Here is a 16,772-nt window from a genome sequence, read left to right as displayed (position 1 = left end):
TCCAGATTTCTCCACTTGCTAGGTCTTTCCCCAAAGTACTGTGTTTTCTAGAGGAGGTGAAGAGAGGGGATGGCCAAGATGAAGAGTGGTTTAATGTGGTGAAGTATCTCCTTTCCACCACTTCTCATCACCATCCCATCCCACCACACCTGTCAGCTCACCCCTTCATCCCATGCCACCAGTGACTCCCCTCACTCATGTGTCTCATCTCTACTGGTGCCCCACCCCCGTGGGGTCTGTGTGCGCGATGTCTCACTCGTGGGACTGGCTTGGGGCAGTAGTTGGCGGGTGGGTGTGACTGACTCACTGGAGCCCAACAGTTTGTCAGAAGGCTTCAGATCCCCTCTGACCGTCCCTTGGGGCCAGTGTCTGCCTCCGGGAGCAGTCATGGAATTGCCTTGTCCACCAGGGCTTAGCGACCCAAGTGAAATCTGATCTCCTCGTAAGTCCGGCTCCGGTTTTACATTGGGCAGTAGATACAGGCTGTCTTGGGTTGCCTCCTGCTTTACCCAGCTGGCAGATCCTCCATAAACATTGTGCTTAGGAGCCTTTCTAAGTCACTGTGAGGGGGAGGATTCTGTCTAGATCCTCGGGCTCAGCAGCTAGTGACCAGCAGCTCCATGTCCAGTTGGTAGCTGGTAACAAGCAGGGTGCCCGGGGTCAGTCCTGGGGCTAGGTTTCTTCAGCATCTTGATTGCTGACCTGGAGGCGGGGATGGATTCACCCGCTGCAGGTTTGCGGATGACGCTAAATTGTGGGGAGAGGTAGATTCAGTGGAGGGCAGGGAGAGGGTCCAGAGGGACCTGGACACATTGAGGGATTGGGCCACAAGAAATCTGATGAGGTTCAACAAGGACAAGTGCAGAGTCCTGCCCGTGGGACGGAAGAATCCCCAAGCATTGTTACAGGCTGGGGACCCACTGGCTAAGCAGCAGTTCTGCAGAAAAGGCCCTGGGGGTTCCAGTGGATGCAAAGCTGGAGTGAACAGGGCGCCCTTGTAGCCAAGAAGGCCAATGGCATATTAGGGGCATTAGGAGGAGCATGGCCAGCAGATCCAGAGAAGTGATTATTCCCCTTTATTCGGCACTAGTCAGTCCACATCTGGAGTATTGTGTCCAGTTCTGGGCCCCCACTACACAAAGGCTGTGGACGCACTGGAGAGGGTCCAGCGGAGGGTAATCACAATGATTCGGGGGCTGGAGCTGAGGGATTTGGGTCTGTTCAGTCTGCAGAAGAGCAGAGTGAGGGGGGATTTGAGAGCAGCCTGCAACTTCCTGGAGGGAGGTTCCAAAGAGGCTGGCAAGAGGCTGTTCGCAGTGGGGGCAGGTGGCAGAGCGAGGAGCAGTGGGCTCCAGTTGCAGTGGGGGCAGGGGGCAGAGCGAGGAGCAGTGGGCTCCAGTTGCAGTGGGGGAGGTCTACGCTGGATATCAGGAAGAGTGATTTCCCGAGGAGGGCGGGGAAGCCCTGGGCTGGGTCCCTGGAAGGCGTGGGGTCTCCGTCCTTGGAGGTGTTTAAGGCCCTGGCTGGGGTGAGTTAGTTGGGTGCTTACTGCCCTTGTCCACATGCCGGTTGTCGGTGGGTTGGACGCGATGGCCTCCAGAGGCCTCTTGCAGCCCTACTTCTCTGTAATTCTAAGTGGGTGCAGGAGGGAAAGGGAATTGGCGGGGGGGGGGGGAGGGGAATGTGTTACATAGGAGGGCAAGAAACACGGGTTTATACTCTAGAGCAGGGATTCTCAAATTTCATTGCACCAGGAGCCCGTTCTGAGAACAAACCCACTGCCCGACCCCCAAGGGGGAGGCCCGAAGCCTGAGCACACCCGAGCCCCTCCACCCCAGGCAAGGGGCCAAAGTCCAAGGACTTCAGAACCAGGCAGAAGACCTTTAATCTGAGCCCTGCCACCCAACAGTGTGGTGGGCCCAGGCTGGCCTGGACGCCCCCACCCGCCCTCATTCGCCTGGTTAACGGATTACATGGGACTTTACATCCCTAGAAGAGACCTCAGGAGCTGCTGCTTCAGCCCCGTGCGGTGGGGTCGGGCGTTAGCCCAGCCCAGCCGACCCCCTTACGATGGAGTCACGCCCCCTTGGGGTCCTGGCCCACCCTTTGAGAACCGCTGCTGGGGCCGTGCATGTGTCTGGTGCCGCAGAGCAGCTGTGCACAGCCTACTGGCAGGTGCCTCGTGGTGCTCCGAATCGGGGTGAGGCGGCCCGCGTCAGAGCAGAAAGCCACGGCGTGCTAGCGCTCTGCCCTGCGGCGCAGCAGCATGGACGGGTGGCAGTGGGGAAGCAGACAGCAGTATCCTGTCCGCACGCTGGTGGGCTGCAGTTGCCCCAGGGAGCACTACGGCAGCCAGGTTAAATGCGAGTCCGGCCTGGTAGTCTGGAAATGCCCAGTCCGTCCCCGGGCTGCCTTCGCTTGGCGGTGGAGCGTGCGTGCTCTCCGCACAGGCTTTCCTGCTGGGTTTAATCTCGCTCCGGAGCAGAGTCAGCAACGTACCTTTGTTCTGACGGTTGTGCCCCGCACGGTGTCACTACAGGCGTGACACACCTGCACCGATGCTAGACCCATCGGATTAAAAATCCATCCGCCCTTTTGGTGCTTTCGCTGCAGTTTCGGAAACATTCCCAAAGACATTTAACCAGGGGCCATGTCCTTGGGAGTTTGCTGAGGGAGGCTGTGGAAGCTCCATCACTGGGGGCATTTAGAGCAGGTTAGACCCCTGGCAGGGATGGTCTAGACAGTGCTGGGTCCTGCCGTGAGGGCCCGGGACTGGACTCGGTCTCTCGAGGTCCCTGCCAGTTCTAGGGTTCTGGGAGTCTGTTCTTTGTCAGTCCAGTGGACTTGAAGGAGAAAATCGTCAGTGGATCTTTGAGCAGGTGTGAGCGAGTCCTCGGGAGGCAGGAGAACTGCAGCGTCTTTAGTCCCAGGAGCATCCGGTTTGGACTTTAGAAAAGCTGGTCCCAATGTTTCCTGTGCAGAGATACTTTGAGTCTGCTCAGGGTTTTAGCAACATCTGCTTTCTACTCTGGGCCTGTGACGCGAATACTGCAAGGATAGGGACCTGCAAAGCGTCCTCCTCTCCCATGCTGTGTTCCTCCACGGCAGGGCGCCTCCCCCAGGGCTGGGGCCCGGGGGAATTCAGCGTCACCGGGGGCCTTTCTACTGGGGCAGCAAACACGGACGCCCGTGGTGTTCCTGGCCGCGGAGGGCTGGCCTGCGACCTGGCTGCTCAGACGGGGCACCGCTGTCGGCTAGCCTGGCGCGTTGGTTGCAGGCAAGGCTGCCGCCTGCCGATGCGCGGGTCGTCTCCATGCAGAGATGAAAACCAAGGGGTCCCTTCAGCCAGTTGGTTTTCCTTAGTCCTCTTCCATTCCGCAATCGACGCAGCCTGGCTCCTGCGACGCGCCCGCGGGCTCGGGGCTGCTGGCTCCCCTCCGTTAGCGGGAAGGCGTCCGGGTCCAGGCGTCCCTCCGCCTCTGACGTGTCCCTCTTGGCTCGCCAGGCCAGTTCTGTACCGAGGACGTGGATGAGTGCCAGCTCCAGCCCAACGCTTGCCTGAACGGCGGGACCTGCACCAACCACAACGGGGGCCACAGCTGCGTCTGTGTCAACGGCTGGAGCGGGGAGGACTGCAGCAAGAACATCGACGACTGCTCCAACACGCCCTGCACTGCCGGGTCGACCTGCATCGACCGCGTGGCCTCCTTCACCTGCGTCTGCCCGGAAGGGAAGGCCGGTAAGGGCGGGGAATGCGCCGCGCTGGGGGGGCGCCATTTCTACAGGACGCCAGCATCTGCCTTTGTCCAGTCCCAGCGGGCGCTGCCAAGCTCCGAGCAGTCCTGTGGCCCCCGAGGGACTGAGCCGGAGAGGGTGCCACGGGAAAAGTGTCCCCGTCCCGTGGGAGGTGCCGCATGCCCCTGGGTGGGAGGCCTGTGTGGCTGAGGCAGTGCAGCCCAAGAGCCAGGGAGAGGGCGCCTGGAATTGCTGGGCCTCGGGGGTAGCACACCCCTGCAGCTCAAGTGGGAGCCTGGGGCATGGCTGCTTTCAGGCCGCCTTGCCTGGCAGGGTGGGGGGTGAGGGAGCGAGAGCGTGGGTGCTCCCAGGGGCCCAGCTAAGGGAGACACGCCATGCTAGGGGCGCGCCAGCGAGGGTGAGTTGCTCCGAGCTGGCGCTTTCAACGAGGAGCGCTGACAGATGCTCTGCAGCCGCAACAGTGCGACTTCCCGGTGTGTTGTGTCGCACGGTGGTGTCAGCGTCCCGTGGCGAATGTTCGCAGGAGACCTCTGCTGCCATGGGAGCCAGGCCTGGCGTCCCAGCACAGGAGGCCAACGCTACATGTGTGGTGCCACCGACAGAACAGCTTTTATTCTCCTGCCTCTGTAGGTCTCCTGTGCCACTTGGACGATGCGTGTGTGAGCAACCCGTGCCTGAAGGGAGCGCTGTGTGATACCAACCCCCTGAATGGACACTACATCTGCACCTGCCCCCAGGGCTACAAGGGAGCAGACTGCATGGGCGATGTGGATGAATGTGCCATGGGTGAGGCCCGTCGGTAACCGAGGTCTCTGGGGACACAACGGAGCAGCTGCCTGGAGGCAGGGCTGCCACAGCTCAAGGCTGGGCTCCTCCGCTGCACGGCACCAGAGCCGTCCCAGCACTCCTGAGCTAGTCATGTGACTGGCGAACGTTTCCTCTGAGCCGTTGTGTAGATGCCACCTTCGCGCGTCAGCGAGTGACCTTGGTTTGTGTCACGAGTCGGGGCTGAATCCCAGTGCACCGTCTCCGTGTCGTGGGTAGAGGTGTGTGGCCATTCTGTAGCCTTTCCTCCCAGGCCACGGTTCCTTCCTTCGCACACGGAATTCTTGTCCATGTGAGACCCCTCCAGTCCTTTCCGAAGTAGGGTCAGTAATCCGGCCTGGTGCTCCGGGGGGCGGCCCTTGAGTTCTGTACTGGTCTCATTTCCCAGAAGGGGGCAGACTGCCATGCCCAGAAGAGCAGCTTGAGACCCATAACTGTCTGTCTGTTGCAGCAAGCAGCAACCCGTGTGAGCACGATGGGAAATGTGTGAACACAGAAGGCTCCTTCCACTGCGAATGTCTGAAGGGCTACACGGGGCCGCGCTGCGAGCTGGACATCAACGAGTGTCTCTCCGAGCCCTGTCAGAATGACGCCACTTGCCTGGATAAGATCGGAGGGTTCACGTGCCTGTGCATGCCAGGTAGGGTGCCTGCCCAGCGGGACGGGCTGCCGGCAGAGACGGAGAGGCTCAGAAGTGGGAGGGAGGGTGTGTCCGCTGGGCTGAATGAGCTCAGTGGACGTGGCTTGCTGGCGTGGGAGGGGAGGAGGAAGGAAAGCGAATCTGCACTTTGCTAGTGAGCAAGGCCTCGCTTGGCCATGAAATACAAGCGCACAAGGTGGTTGCTGCGCTAGCCGCCTTTGCAGCTCAACATCTGGGTTTGGGTAATTCCCAGAGCTTGGCCAAGGCGAGGGTTTGCAGATGCTGCTGTTCCCTGGAGCCTGAAGCTGTTCTGTCGATCCAGAGATCTCATCACTGAAACATGGTTTAATGTTTGAAATCTCTTCTCTGTAGCGTTTGACACCAAAGACCCCAGTGGCCTGGCTAGCCTAGCACTGACCAATACCCAGCGCTGCAGGGAAAGGGGGTCCTCGTGCTCTCGGCCGACTGGGCCGTGTTCTACAAGTGCAGGGGAGGAATTCCTTCCTGGCTCCAGCAGACCCCGAGCTGGCACCCTGAGGCGCACAGTGAATTTACCCCAGGCTTAGTGAGTCTAACAACAAAAGAAGGCCTTGCTCCACCCGTTCCAAAATCCACATGCAGTATTGTGTCTGCCCTCGTGGGAGTGCGTTTGAGGGACTGCCTGCTGAGCTCCCTTTTCTTTTGTTCGTGAGGGTCTGGCTGCACGTGCACCCTCTTTCCAGAGAGGGATGCAAATGAAGACATTCGAAATGGCAGATGAAGCCGGGATTTAAATATCCCGCACTTCATTTGCATATTCGCGTTATGGTGCTATTTCGAAATAACAGACGCTGTTAAGACGCGGTTATTTCGAGAGAAAACCCTTCTTTCAAAATAAACCTTATTCGTGCCATAATGCGAATATGCAAATGAAGCACAGGATATTCGAATGTCTCCATTTGCATCCCTCTCTTGAAAGAGGGTGCAAGCGCAGACATACCCTACGTGACTGGCTTTTAATGCCAGTGACTCTCCTTACGTTCTTAGATTGGGGCCTGTGGTCCATGTGGTTAAGCATCTCCCAGATCATTAAAAACATTGTTGTCACTCTCTTTTCAGCATGTGGAAGAAAAGGGTGCACCTCAATTCCGATCTCTGGTTCTAGTGTGATTCTGGGGGCTCATGCATGCAGGTCTGAAAATGTAACGTTACAGTTGAGAGCTCCACTGGAACACTTGTAATTTTGCCTTTAAAATATGGTCTCTGGACATCAAAAGTTGTCAGTGCAACCTGGAATCTCTACTTCTGTGAAATCTGGCTTTGATTTTCCATCCCGGACTAAGGGGCCGCCAACGCCCTGGGCACTTTCCTAAGCCTTTCTGCTGTCCCTTGTCCTTTCCAGGGTTTAAAGGTGTGCACTGTGAGCTGGAGATTAACGAGTGCCAGAGTAATCCCTGTGTGAACAACGGGGAATGTCTGGATAAAGTCAATCGCTTCCAGTGTGTCTGCCCACCTGGTAAGTGTTCCTGCTTCTGCCCGCAGACGGCCCAAGAGACGGGTGGAAGGGAGCGTGTGCAAACCTATTTGGGACGTGCCGTCCCTGCAGAGAGCTCAGGCCCCACTTAGAATCCCTTTAAAGGAGAGCAGGCGTGATTAGCTGGAACACTCGCTCAATACCTTGCAGGAGCAGCTGCACCAATGCAGCGTTAACACTGCATTTAACTGGACGCGCATTGGCGAGACTTAGCACGCTGGCTTGCGCAGTGGCTGGCTTGCTAAGGATGAATTCCAGAGCAATGTCTGTAGAGATTGCGTTCAGACTCTGTTCTAACTCCAGCCAGCTTTCCTCCTCCACATTATGTTTTGGCTTTCTCGAGGTGGTTTTCAGCGGGGGTCTCTTCTCCCAGCGTGGTCCAGTGGCTAGCTCCGTGTCTGTGCTGGCTGGAGAGCTGGGCCTGCTTGAGGGGCGGGGATGGCTCCTACTCTGAGAACAGCTGGCGGGGGCTCACGTTGCGCTTGCCTTTCAGGGTTCACTGGAGCCGTGTGCCAGATCGACATTGACGACTGCTCCAGCACCCCGTGTCTAAATGGAGCCAAGTGCATTGATTACCCAAATGGCTACGAGTGCCAGTGTGCCACAGGTTAGCCTTCCACGCCGTGTCTCGGGCAATGGCTAGAGCCCCTGGGAGAGAAACGAGGGTAGTGGGCAGAGGAGGGCAGCAGGGCTCTGCTGGCTCCAGGAATCTTTGCTGCCTACCTCCCTGCAGCACTGCGAATCCCCCCAGCAGACCTTTTAATCCAGCCCTCCAGTTCCCGCTAGGGCGTGGGGTCAGGAGCCTGCCCCGCTCTGGCGGTCCGGCCGGCCTGCCTGGCTCCGTGTGCGCCATGGCTCCTGGGAGCAGCAGCACGGCCCCCCTTGGTCCCTACCCGTGGGGTCAGCTAGGAAGCGCCGGTCACATGCTGCCACGCCCCAGGCGCCAGCTAGATCTGTGCTTCATCAGCAATAAGCCTGGCTGGGTGCCTCGATCCCGGACCAAATCTTGTGCCATTGGGCAGGTCGCTGGAGGTCTTGCATGTCAGCTGTCTGCACCGGGCTGGGTGGCACAGAGCGAGAACACACACACGGTGCCTCACAGGCTGAACACCCAGCATCAGCAGTGAAAGCCGCTGCTCTGTGGTGGTCGGGGAGAGGCGGGTTCGCCCGTGCCCCAAGCACACGCTCAGGCTGGTCGATTCGGGTGAGGTTTGGCTTCCTGTCAGCAAATCTCTTCAGAGACTCCCATTCTCTTAAAGAAGTGGCCACAGGAAGTTGTGGCCCAGCAGCCCCACCCTCTGCTCTGCCCGGAGTTCACGGGGACGGTCCTGCCCTAAAGGCACCGGAGACCTGAGCCCCTCACTCCAGATCAGACTTAGAGAAACATTCCCTCCGCTGTGTGGCCTGGCTGCATGACGGGCAAGTCCCCTTCCCCAAGGAAGGAAGGGACGTGGCAGAGGGTGCCTGGAGCAGTTCAAGAAAGCCGCTGGGGAGAGTAGCCGCTAAGCTGTTGGGGCAGGAGCCAGGCCCTCCATTGGGTGTTAGCCCCCTCGTGCTGTTAGCGCCACTAGAAACAGCAGAATTCTCCAAAATGGCGTTCACAGCAGCTGCGGCAGAGGAAGATTGTGCAGGAGACATCGCAATAGTCCTCAGAATTACCAAGAGTCGTGGTTCATTTTCCATCATGGGGAGTCCTGTTGAGACTAGCTGCTGTTCTAGAACACGTGCTCTCGTCTGGCCACAAGTTATCGGGCTTGGTGCAGGCATTGCTGGGTGAGATTGCATAGGAATTCATAGCGACTCTTGGCTTGGGAGCTAGGAATCCACCACAAGCCAATGACTGGCTAGGAAGCATCTCTCTTTATTCCCTAGGGCTGTGTCTACACTGCAGGGGCGGTTGGAAAAAGATACACAAATTGCAGTTTGTAATTTGCATATCTTTTTCCATTTGTTTGTTTTTTCAGAAGAGGCTTTTCTGACATTTGGCTCTTCTACATGTGGTCAAATGTCGGATAAACCTCCTCTTTCAGAATGTCCCTTATTCCGCATAAAATGAAGAACATGGGCATGCCGAAAGAACGCATCTGCTTTTTCGGAAGCTGTTCTGAAAAAACGGAAATGTTCTTTGGACGCAGCAGAGCTTTTCCGAGATACCTGCGGTATCCCAGCAAAGCTCGGCAGTGTAGGCATAGCCTAGGAGACACGGTTGTGCAACGTATTCTGGGACAAGTTGTCATCCTGCAGACCATGTCATAATCGTACTCCAAAGCTTGTTCAGACACCGGAATCCCAAAAGAAGACACAGTTGTGTAGAACAGCCGCTAGAATGGGAGGTCCGGAGCTCCTGCTGCCTGGTAGGGAGAAGGAATCCGTTCTGTCTCTCTGAGGAGTTGGAAAGAATCCGCAGGAGGCGTGTCTTCGCTCCCATGCCTGGGAAATGAACCAGGCACACCCACCTGTATCGGGCTCCCAACCACAGGCTGAATCTCTTAGTCCATCTCCTGACTGCGCTAAGCAGTTCTGTGGAAACGCTGGGAGTGGCGTTTATTTTGCGGGTAACCCTCGGCGAGACACTAGTCAGCACATCCTGAGTGGATATGGTAGCAGCTTGTGAAATGCCTGTCTCCGCCATGGCATGCCGTGTGACAGCGTGCAGTTGCGCTTAACGCCAATCCCAGGGGATGCTGGGAGATTCAGGAGCGCAGGTTTCAGAAAGGTTGGACTGGAAGGCTCTCGTCCAGAGGAGGAGCCATTACCACCAAGATTCTCCTTTGACTGCTGATTGTGACCAAATAAATGACCCTAGGGAAAGGCGAAACTCAACCCCTTTTTGGACTTGGAAGCAGCTGTGGAAAGTCTGCGCCTGACGCAAGCCAGGCCGTGCTCCAGCAGATTTCATTCAGTGGGTGGGGAGCCTTCATTATTAATCTTTAGCAGAGCCTGCTGGGAGAGAGGGATTTGCAGCCATATGTAATCCCGGGTCGCCGACCCGCCTCTCCGGAGAGGTGGCAGGAGGAGGGACAGTAGGTACAGAAAAGCCAAACTTGAGTTAAGGCCCCGCGCAAGGCCAGGTAAATGTGCGATCCCTCAGCCTCCGAGTCGCGCCTGCTCCTTTTGCCCGCAGGGTTCTCCGGCACGTTGTGTGAAGAGAACATCGACAACTGTGACCCGGACCCCTGCCACCACGGGCAGTGCCAGGACGGAATTGACTCGTACACCTGCGTCTGCAACCCAGGCTACACGGGGGCCATATGCAGCGAGCAGGTGGACGAATGTCAGAGCAGCCCCTGCCTCAATGAAGGACGCTGCATCGACTTGGTGAACGGCTATCACTGCAACTGCCTGCCGGGCACCTCAGGTACTGCACATCCAGTGGCAGGGCAGTTCGGCTTTGTCTGCATGGAGCTAGCCGGGGGCTCGGCTCCTTTTCCAGCCCCTCACTTCTGAGGGGGCCTTCTGTGCCCTACTTGGGTGATTGCGGGCAGGAAGGGCCGGTGTGAAATAGGAAAGGTCACACCCGAAGTGCAAGGCCAGGGCTCGGGGCGCACAAGCGCAACACGGATAAACAATAGCCCGGGCTGCGTGTTCAGCCAGCACCGCCTGCTGATGGGCGATCTCTCCAAGCCAAGGCAGCTATGAGCCTTGCCCTGCTGCTCTTGAGTGGGCTTGCCCACGCGGGACTGGGGCTGCAGCAGTTCTGAGAAGTTCCCTCCTGGGACTCTGTGGGATTAGGAGCCCAGCCATAATCCACGTTTGAAAAGTGTGACCAGTGTGGAAAAGTTCATCAGCTTTCTTAGCGCACAAAGGGCTAAACTCTTAACGCTGTTTCCAAGTGGCAGCCTTTATGCCACTAAAGCTTTTAATTTCAAAACAAAGGAAGCAAGTTAGTAATATTGTCCTGTTGGCTTTATTAATATCACTGCCTACGTGTCTGCAGGGTCCCTGCCCCAATTCTCAATCTTCTTTTTTCCCAACCAGGATACTCTGCCTAGTGCTTAAATTAAAATATTCATAATTTAGTTGATTAAATTCATATTAATTTTTCATCTCAAGTGGCAACAACAGAACTCTCAAATTAGCTTCACAAAGCGTCGACGTGACTAGAGTGATTTCAATCACTCTGTTTTAAAAGCTGGCTGCAATCACCTCGATATTCTGTTGCTCTCTCTTGGAAAAGGTTCCCCCTAAGAGCCATGCATCAGAGCACTCTGCTGGGAAGGACAAATTATTTATCAGAGCCATTTGGGTTGTGCCAAATAACACTGGCTTCTTTTTCAAATGAATATTGAAGTTAACAGCTCCTCAGACTGGCAGAGGAGAGCGAGGCGCCCCAAGTGCTCGTACGAATCCCTTTGGCACACCAAAGCAGTGTCAGCACTGCAGTTTGAATAGGGCTGTTTTCAGGAGGCTTCTAGCTTCGTTTGTATGTGCGGGTAGGTCGGGGATCTCTTGAATTTCATCCCATTTGGTTGCAGGCGTGAACTGTGAGAACAACGTGGATGACTGTGCGAGTAACCCCTGCATTAACGGCGTCTGCGTCGATGGCATTAATCGCTACGAGTGCGTCTGCAGGCCGGGAGTTACAGGTAAGAGCTACTGTCAGTAATTCGGGCTTGTGCTCAGCTTTGCCTGGCAGCTAATCGTCTGCGCCCTGGGCTGGGCTCTCCTTCGTGTATTGGCAGCACAGGGCCTAGCCAGTGTCTGGATTTCTCCTTTCCCAAGGCTGCTCTGCGTGTGCTAAGGAGCAGCCCTCGCCTGGTGCCACAGGGCGTGGTTCCGTTCGGCTTAGTTAGTCCATTTCACATGACTCAGCCTCATAGGAAATAGCGAGGGAAAGCCCGGCGGGTTAACTCGCAGGAGAGGGAAGTGGAAGCTCCCAGCAAGAGGTCTCACTCGGAACGGCACCTGGGGAATGGCCCAGCTTGCCCCTTCCTTCTGCAAACGCAAAGCCCCCGCGCGAGTGTTACTGCGGGCGCACGGCTCCTAGCACCGGCACCAGCGTCTCCGCCAGCCGCGCTGCTGCTCCTTGGACGGAGTTCACCCCGTGGTGTCAGTTGTCCTGTTGGCACTGCCATCGCAGGGGCTGCGTCTTGCAAACGTGCTAATTGGCCTGCAGGCGAGGCCAGGTGCAATGCGTTCCAGAATGATTCCAATGAGAACTGAGCCAAAATCTCGCCTCCCGTAGCCCTGCCGAGACCTCACTTGGTGCTTTTCTCTTGTCAGATCTTGTTAAGCTTCCACCGTCTGCGCCAGGTACTTTGCAGGCTCCCCGGCAGAACGGCGGCTTGAGCAGAGAGGCATACGGGCAGTGGCTGGGGACAACAAGAAGCCGTGTGCTCTTCCCTGTGTACACATCAGATCTGGATGTGTTCTGGCAGGAAGGAGGGGTTGGGTGCCGAGCCGATAGTCCAGGAAGGCTGCATCAGGCACAGAGCAGTTACCTAGTTGTCAGCCCTTGGAGAGTGTGTAATTGTGTAGTGGCTCTGTCTCGGGCCCAGGCCTGTGAGACATGGCTGCAGACCAGTGGCTTTCTGGGACTTTGTGTTGGGGATGAGTGGTGGAAGCTCGCCCGGTGTCCCTGCGGGCGTGGGAATGCGGGTTAACCAGGCGTGTTCCGTTCAGGTCCGAGGTGCAATGTGGACATTGACGAATGCCTCTCCAGTCCCTGCCGGAATGGTGGAACGTGTGAAAATGAAATGAATGGGTTTCGGTGCCTGTGTCCAGACGGCTTCCATCAACCCGTCTGTCAGTCGCACGCTGACGAGTGTCTAAGGAACCCCTGTGTGCATGGCAACTGCACGCAGGATGGCAGTGGGTGAGTGCCAGCGGCGTGCTCAGTGCCTTGGGACCCTGGGTACCAGTGCTGCATACGTGGGAAGCAGTCAGGAGGCCTGGCCTTTTTGCCAATGAACTCTGTGTTTAGATCCCCAGCGTTTGTATGGAAGAGTCAGATCTGGCCTGGCCGCTGGCGAGTGGTAAGAGCAGGAGGGCCACTGACACATGGGGAGGGTCACTGGGTTAGAGGGGCTTTCTTCCCGGCGCCTGGAGTGCCTTGTGCCACGTGTCATCTGCAGCGGAGAGAGTGGAGCGTTTTGTTCCTGCTTCTCTCTGTGTCCGGCTGCCCGCCGGGCTTATTGCTGGCGAGCAGGCCGAGCCGTTCCAGCTGCCCAGACCCCTTGGAAGGAGTGTCTTTCAGTAAATGCCCTCTGCGGCAAAGATCCCGGCTGGCCCAGGTGACGTCTGCTAAACATGTCGTAGCTTAACCTGGCCACTGGGTGAAGTGGGGGAGTCTCCGTGGGCTAGTTGGAGCGATCTGCGGGCCCCTGCCTGCTTGGACAGCCCTGTGTCTGCGGGGCTATGGTCTCCTGCCATGCGTAGCCTCGGAGTGTCTGAGCACCTCCTACTAGCACCGCATGCGCCAGGCCTCTCCTCTCGCCCAGGAGAGGGGCATGTGTAGTGGGGAGCTTGGCTGTGGTAGGGTCTGTAAAGTCGGCTTGGCCGTGAGTTTCGATTGGAGAAGGCGGGTGGAGTGCTTGGGGGGGGCTTAGTTCCTGGGGGGTGGCTTTCCAGACTCGTGGGCTGGCCCTGGGAACACCCTGCCGGGCGCTCGGGCGAGCTCCGATTCCCACCCTCGGAAGGAGCGTTGCTGTGCCAAGGAGCAGGGCTGCTGAGTCCCGGGTTCCTCCTGGGCCGTTTGGCCATCCCTTCAGCATGCTGGCCTGGCGCATTGTGCCTGGGGAGACAAGGCCAAGAACTGGCCGGTGGGCGTGAGGGGCAGACATCGCATGCGGTGGGGAAAGCATGTAGGACGGGCCAGGTCGTTGTCTCCGAGCTAGCCAGATGCCGACACAGAGCCGGAAGGAGCCCAGGCTCTGGGGAGGGGAAGGACAGACCAAAGGGCTGTGGCTGAGCTCTCCTCGGCGCACCAGCCTCGGCTGCACCCGGCCGGGTGCCTGCCTCGAGCGGGTCTGGTCCAGGCGCGGGGCCATGCGGGAGGCAGCGGCACGTGGAGAAGTATAGCTGGGTTGTCTGCTTATGGCAGGCGCAGGAAACTGTGTCCTCTTGCCTGCCCGGGGGCATGTGGAGAGCAGCTTGCTCTTTGGGACTCTGTAGACGCAGCCATGCACTTTCCTATCACTGCCCCTTGAGTGTGCCCCTCCCGGACAGGCGTCAGCCACCGCAGTGTGCTCCCCTGGGCCCATCCCCTCTCGCTGTGGAGCCCATCCAGCCGTGCTACTGAAAGGCTCCAGGCTGTGCCCGGGCTGGACTACTAGCTTAAGTTAGACGGGCAGGAGTGGGCCTGGGTTGGTTGTATATGAAGGAGATGGTGTAGCTGGTGTGACCATGGTAAACATGATTCATGAACCTTGCTAAGGGCAAATCCTCCCCGTTCCCCTCCCGTGTCAGGCTGTCGACTTGCCTAGTCGCGTGGGTAGCACAGCTGCCCCGGGATCGTGCAGAACCCTGCTATTTTCTTTCAGGTACACGTGTCTCTGCGACCCAGGCTGGGGGGGAGCCGACTGCGAAGTGGAACAGAACGCCTGCCTGTCAGACCCGTGCCAGAACGGCGGCATTTGTGACAGTCTAGCAGCTGGCTACAGATGCAAATGCAGGAAAGGATTCAAAGGTGAACTCGAGGGACGAGCCTTTGTCCTCTTTTGTTTTCCATTGTACTGCCCCGTAGTGCAGCAGACTTCTTGGACCGTCTCAGTGCCGCCCTGCGAGGTACAACGCCAGCATGAGTGAACTGATCACAGCTGGGGGCGCAGCCTGTCCCGGGCTTCCCAGGAGAGTTTGAGAGCATGACGAAGAGCAGGCAGTTTCTCCGCCACTCTCACTATTGTGCACTCCCTCGGAAGGGAAAGTCCGTTCCCCCGCAGAGGTAACAGGTCTGGCCTATGGCCGCCTCAGGCACACAGCGAGCTCTTGAGCAGTGGGGCTCCTAAGAGTGTTCACCACACAACCCCTATGAACGGTCTCTACCTGGGAAAGTCTGGACGAGGCCTAGTGCGCGGGGCTGCTTCTCGCAGCAGAGCACAGGCCGGGGGCGCTAGCAGCATGGAAACGGCCCGTCAGGCCTTGGCTGTGGAAGGTGACCAAAGGCAAACGCTTTAGGCCGATGCACTAGAAACAGTCTGGGCATGCGCAGACGTGTACGGCAGACTCACGCCGTACGCAGGTGGCTCGGTCTCTGCTCTCGGCAGTTTCACTGTGGTTTTCGGGAGCAGCCCAAGGAGGAGAACGATGCAAAACGCAGCCTTGAAGTGACAAGCCATGAGGGGCTTGCGGAGCTGGCAATATTGGGTACAGCCGAGGGCACAGGAAAGCACTTCTGGGCAGCTAGGGTGGCCAGACGCCCCAGTAGTACCAGGAACATCCTGATCTCAGGGCTTGGGCTTGTCTGGGCAGCTGGCACCCCGCCCCTGAAAAGAAAGTGTCCAGCTTTTTCACACTTGCTCTCTGGTCCGCCTGTGACCATGGCTGCTGCCAGGGAGCTGCGGTAGAATCCATCCGGAGTCAGAAGCAACCTCAGTGCAGGAGCTAAAATCGCCGAAGCGAACAGCTCTGCGGTGTCTGGCGAGCGCTAGTCGTCCTTTGCCACCGCGCTCAGGTTTCCCTACCGGCGCTCTGCTGAGCTAACAATACTGCGCTGCCAGAACCGCCTGCTCCTTGCCCAGTCACCCTGGGGCAAATCCCTAGCTCAGGCTGGTGAAACCGGTTAGGATGGACGGCTGCTGGGGAATACAGCATGAATACAGCATGTCAGCTCGGCTCTTCCGAGGTTCACTCCCCTGGATTCCTGCCATCTGGCGGGGTTCAAAAGCAAAGAGGAAGCAGGTGCTTTGGTGGAAGTTGGTGTCCTCTCCCCTCCCAGCTGGCTGCAGGCTGGAGAGGCTTGGGGCCAGGGGGCTTAGCCTGTAGCCACAAGGTTGTCGTAACCAAGCTGGTCTCCCTAGTATTGGCAGGCTGTGCAGATTGCACCGTGGCAGCGCTGTGATGGGACGCAGGGGAGCCTGCTCTCAGTGCTGGGTGCAATCAGCGTGCACCTCGCTTCCCGGGCCCTGGCTGTACGTGGGTGTCCCGTTAGTGGCACCGGTCGGAAAAAACTACCCAGCCAAAAGCCAGCGGGCTCTGGCAACAGCAAACAGAATGTCTCGCAGGCCACATGCTGCCCACCTGCTCCAGACCCGTCCCCTGCGTGACTGGCTGCCGTAGCCATCAGTCCTCTCCTTGGCACCCCCCCAGAGAGTTTGGGTCACAGCGACTTGCCCCCCTCTTCTGCCCAGTACCCGTGTAGGCCTTCCCCTCCCCCAGCGTGGGGTGCGGAGGAGTGGAGTGCCGTCTGCTTCCTTTGGAGAACCCTTTGTGGTCTTTTCATCCGTCATCGGGGCACCCAGCCCACAACAATTTGCCCCTCTGGTGTCCTCTTGTAGGTGTGAACTGCCAGCTCGCGCTGTCTCCCTGTTCCTCTGAGCCATGTGCGAACTCTGGCGTCTGCCGCCCAGCGCCCAACTCGGAGGGCTACGCCTGCCAGTGTGCTGCTGGCTGGGAAGGTAATGGGGGGGACGGGCACTCCGCCGTTCGTGGCTGCGATGGGGGGGGCGGGGCGCTCCGCCGTTCATGGGGGGGACGGGGCGCTCTGCCGTTCGTGGCTGCGATGGGGGGGACGGGGCGCTCCGCCGTTCGTGGGGGGGACGGGGCGCTCCGCCGTTCGTGGCTGCGACGGGGGGGAACAGGGCGCTCTGCCGTTCGTGGCGTGCGACGGGGGGGACGGGGCGCTCCGCCGTTCGTGGCTGCGGTTACCTCCGTGGAGACTTAACCCCTTGGCCTCCTTCTGGTTTCAGGCCAGAGGTGCACCGTGGATGTAGACGAGTGTGTGTCAAAGCCCTGCAAGAATCAGGCGCTGTGCCGTAACACTCAGGGCAGTTACGTGTGCGAATGCCGTCCGGGCTTCACTGGACGAGGCTGCGAGAGCAACGTTGACGACTGCCTCCCAAGTGAGTGCACGGCTATTCTCCGAAAGACGCCGTTTCCTGT

At 58.3% G+C, this 16,772-nt stretch overlaps 1 protein-coding gene across 4 annotated transcripts in view; it reads left to right on the top strand.

The window, feature by feature from the left end:
• NOTCH2 (notch receptor 2) overlaps positions 1-16,772 on the top strand; it is an 80,764-nt gene that overhangs the window by 38,296 nt on the left and 25,696 nt on the right. The window contains exons 6-16 of one of the 4 annotated variants that reach the window (XM_075916322.1): positions 3,506-3,739; positions 4,387-4,542; positions 5,033-5,221; positions 6,603-6,716; positions 7,228-7,341; positions 9,859-10,092; positions 11,210-11,320; positions 12,357-12,549; positions 14,216-14,361; positions 16,169-16,288; positions 16,580-16,732. In XM_075916322.1, the coding sequence (XP_075772437.1) occupies positions 3,506-3,739; positions 4,387-4,542; positions 5,033-5,221; positions 6,603-6,716; positions 7,228-7,341; positions 9,859-10,092; positions 11,210-11,320; positions 12,357-12,549; positions 14,216-14,361; positions 16,169-16,288; positions 16,580-16,732 (1,764 nt within the window). The other 3 variants (XR_012899299.1, XR_012899298.1, XM_075916324.1) reach the window with 3 other exon arrangements.

Source organism: Pelodiscus sinensis, unplaced genomic scaffold (genome assembly GCF_049634645.1).
Source record: "Pelodiscus sinensis isolate JC-2024 unplaced genomic scaffold, ASM4963464v1 ctg121, whole genome shotgun sequence".
NCBI lineage: Eukaryota > Metazoa > Chordata > Testudines > Trionychidae > Pelodiscus > Pelodiscus sinensis.
The sequence above is the reverse complement of the archived record's forward strand: the minus strand, read 5'-3'. Positions and strand labels throughout refer to the sequence as shown.